The sequence below is a fragment of the Borostomias antarcticus genome (genome assembly GCF_949987555.1).
Source record: "Borostomias antarcticus genome assembly, chromosome: 20".
Classification (NCBI taxonomy): Eukaryota; Metazoa; Chordata; class Actinopteri; order Stomiiformes; family Stomiidae; genus Borostomias; species Borostomias antarcticus.
In genome coordinates, this window is record NC_140253.1 from 1,843,274 (window position 1) to 1,846,929 (window position 3,656).

Consider the following 3,656-nt stretch of genomic DNA (forward strand, 5'->3'; position numbering starts at 1 on the left):
CGTTGCCGTGGTGATCCAGTCCCTGTCAAGCTCCGCCCTCACGGACTTGCTGCAAGAGTTGCAGGGCAGTGAGGGCCAGCTGGCTAGAGTTCTGCAGAACAAGGTACACACACACACACACACACACACACACACACACACAGAGGCTGTGTACGTGGGGCTCGTCCCAACGGTCTACTGTGAAGTCACTTCCCCTCATAGTGCGAACTCTGAAGGGCTGTGGAGAATAGGGTTTCAGATGACGCTCGTTTAGAACCACCTTGGCCGGTATTTTCCGGGGACATGGCGCGTGTCAACGACAACACAGACACCAGCCAGTGATCTCTGAGTGCGTTGTAGCAGCCAGTGATCTCTGAGTGTGTTGTAGCAGCCAGTGATCTCTGAGTGTGTTGTAGGAGTCAGTGATCTCCCCAGTGCGTTGTAGCAATATTAGAAACAGGTGTTGTTGATTAATCGGCACGTCGTGGGAATCTACATGGTTACTTTCTCGCCAGATTCATGAGTCGGTCTCTTTCGGACGCGGCCAATCTTTTATTAGGACAGGATGCATCCGTCTGTCCTGACGTGTCATGTGTGAATCGCGAGTTTAACATGTTTTTTGAATGATTTTTCAAGGTGCCCACCCACATCTATTGTATGACCTAAACGGTGGTAGAGCAATTATCAGACTTTCTCAAAAGTGCTAGTTTTGTCAACGTTTTGATCTGAACCATTGTATATGATCATAAGTAACCTTAAAACAGGGCTAAACATGCATTTTCCCTTTACTACTCCTTCAAGTGCGCTAATCTCACACAGCTGATGAAACGGAATCAAAATCAAATCTAGCGTTGCTCACCGGGGCGTCCATTTCCAATGTTTAGTGGTAGCAAAGTAGAATTGTGGTAGCAAAGTGACCAATCGCGTGTTCTCTTGGAGATGTGGCGCTGTGAAGGGCCCTGTGATTGGGAGGCCCTTCAAAGACACAAACATGCCTGCAAAATCAGGCATGCAATTATTTCCTTTCTGAAACGTGCACACACACGCACTCATTGTTCATAATGGGTACTTAACACACACAAGGTACACACACACACGCGCACACACACACACACATACACGGTACACACACTCCTCACCTCTCCTCTCTCAAATACACACACACACACACACACTCATCACTTCTCTCTCAAATACACACACACACACTCATCACTTCTCTCTCAAATGCGCACGCACACACACACACTCCTCTGCTCTCTCAAACCCAGTTTGGCGTGACGCTGCTCTACCTGATCCTGAGCCAAGGAGAGAGGATGCAGAGCTCCCATCCCAACTGTCAACTCATGGACGACAATCGATGGTGAGACCCTGCGTGTGTGTGTGTGCGCGTGTGTGCGCGTGTGTGTGTCTGTGCGTGTGTGTGTGTGTGTATGCGTGTGTGTGTGTGTGTGTGTCTTGAAGATTGGCTGTAATAAGCCCCAAAACGTTTCAAGGTTCTGTTTCAAGTCTGGTATTTTTAACTCTCCCCCTTCCCTCTCTCTCCATCCCTCCATCCCTCTCTCTCCATCTCTCTCTCATCCCTCCATCCCTCTCTCTCCATCCCTCCATCTCTCTCCATCCCTCCATCTCTCTCTCCATCCCTCCATCTCTCTCCATCCCTCCATCCCTCTCTCTCCATCCCTCCATCTCTCTCTCTCCATCCCTCCATCCCTCTCTCTCCATCACTCTCTCCATCCCTCCATCCCTCTCTCTCCATCCCTCCATCCCTCTCTCTCCATCCCTCCATCCCTCTCTCTCCATCCCTCCATCTCTCTCTCCATCCCTCCCTCCATCCCATCTCTCTCCATCCCTCCATCTCTCTGTCCATCCCTCCATCCCTCTCTCTCTCCATCCCATCTCTCTCTCCATCCCATCTCTCTCTCCATCCCTCCATCCCTCCCTCTCTCCATCCCTCCATCCCATCTCTCTCTCCATCCCTCCATCTCTCTCTCCATCCCTCCATCTCTCTCTCCATCCCTCTCTCTCCATCCCTCCATCCCTCTCTCTCTCCCAGGACGGAGCTGGTGTTCTGGGTGACCAGGGAGCTGCTGACGGTCCCCTCCTCCTCCCTCTCTCCTCCTCTCTTCACTCCCCCCAACCTGCTCTCTCTCTTCTCCCGCTACGTCGACCGCCAGAGGCTGGAGCTGCTGCAGGAGAAGCTACAGTGAGTACGCACACACACGCACACACACCTACACACACACCTACACACACACACCTACACACGCGCACACACACCTACACACACACACCTACGCACACACACCTACACACACACACGCACACACACCTACACACACACACACACACCCCTACACACGCACAGGTTCTATAATATGTACACACACACGTTCTATAAAATGTACAAATACACACACGCGCACAAACGTTCTACAATATGAACACACACAGACACACTCATACTGTGCACTCGGATCTACCTACTCAGTGAAGGTGACACTTGAACACACACTCTTGTTACCTTGTGACGTCTGCTGACGGACCTTTTAGTGAACTGTTTCCCTGGTATGAGATGAGATGATTCTAATGAACTAATAAACACTTTTTCTCTTTCTCAGGATAACAGCCTTGTCCAGGTAGAAGTAACTCTACACATCAAGAACCCATCCCCATTTTAAGCATATCTGTCTGTGTGTGCGCGTATCTGTGTGTGTGTCTGTGTGTGTGTGTGTGTGTGTGTGCGCGTGTGTGTGTGTGCGCGTGTGTTAGTGAGAGGGAGAGAGAGGAAGAAAGCGGATGCCTAGGGTTGATAGTGATTTTAATCCAGCAGAAGTTGTCACTTTTTCCTCTTTGTGCTAGGTGTGTGTGTGTGTGTGTGTGTGTGTGTGGCGCGCGGATGTGTGGAAGACACAGAGAGAGATGGAAAGTTGGAACTGAGAGAAATAAAATCTGCATTTTTAAATATCTTGTTCATGTTGATGATGCCTGTGACAAAAAATCGGAATTAAAAGTATTTCTATTGTATACAGCTCCTGGTCTCTCTGAGTCACTGACAGCCTAACTCAGGAAACAGCCTGTCTAACTCGGGAAACAGCCTGTCTAACTCAGGAAACAGCCCGTCTAACTCAGGAAACAGCCCGTCTAACTCAGGAAACAGCCCGTCTAACTCAGGAAACAGCCCGTCTAACTCAGGAAACAGCCCGTCTAACTCAGGAAACAGCCTGTCTAACTCAGGAAACAGCCTGTCTAACTCAGGAAACAGCCCGTCTAACTCAGGAAACAGCCTGTCTAACTCAGGAAACAGCCCGTCTAACTCAGGAAACAGCCTGTCTAACTCAGGAAACAGCCCGTCTAACTCAGGAAACAGCCCGTCTAACTCGGGAAACAGCCCGTCTAACTCAGGAAACAGCCTGTCTAACTCAGGAAACAGCCCGTCTAACTCAGGAAACAGCCTGTCTAACTCAGGAAACAGCCTGTCTAACTCAGGAAACAGCCTGTCTAACTCAGGAAACAGCCTGTCTAACTCAGGAAACAGCCTGTCTAACTCAGGAAACAGCCTGTCTAACTCAGGAAACAGCCCGTCTAACTCAGGAAACAGCCCGTCTAACTCAGGAAACAGCCCGTCTAACTCAGGAAACAGCCCGTCTAACTCAGGAAACAGCCCGTCTAACTCA

The 3,656-nt window shown here is 49.9% G+C and overlaps 1 protein-coding gene across 1 annotated transcript in view; it reads left to right on the forward strand.

Annotated features, from left to right (window-relative positions):
- Positions 1-2,969, forward strand: part of patl1 (PAT1 homolog 1, processing body mRNA decay factor) — a 24,013-nt gene extending 21,044 nt beyond the window's left edge. The window contains exons 15-18 of the mRNA XM_084454328.1: positions 1-103; positions 1,251-1,342; positions 2,036-2,185; positions 2,601-2,969. The exon at positions 1-103 is cut by the window's left edge and continues 23 nt beyond it. Coding sequence (XP_084310454.1) covers positions 1-103; positions 1,251-1,342; positions 2,036-2,185; positions 2,601-2,622 — 367 coding nt within the window. The 3' untranslated portion in view covers positions 2,623-2,969. The remainder of the gene's footprint in view (positions 104-1,250; positions 1,343-2,035; positions 2,186-2,600) is intronic.
- Positions 2,970-3,656: the final 687 nt, after the last annotated feature.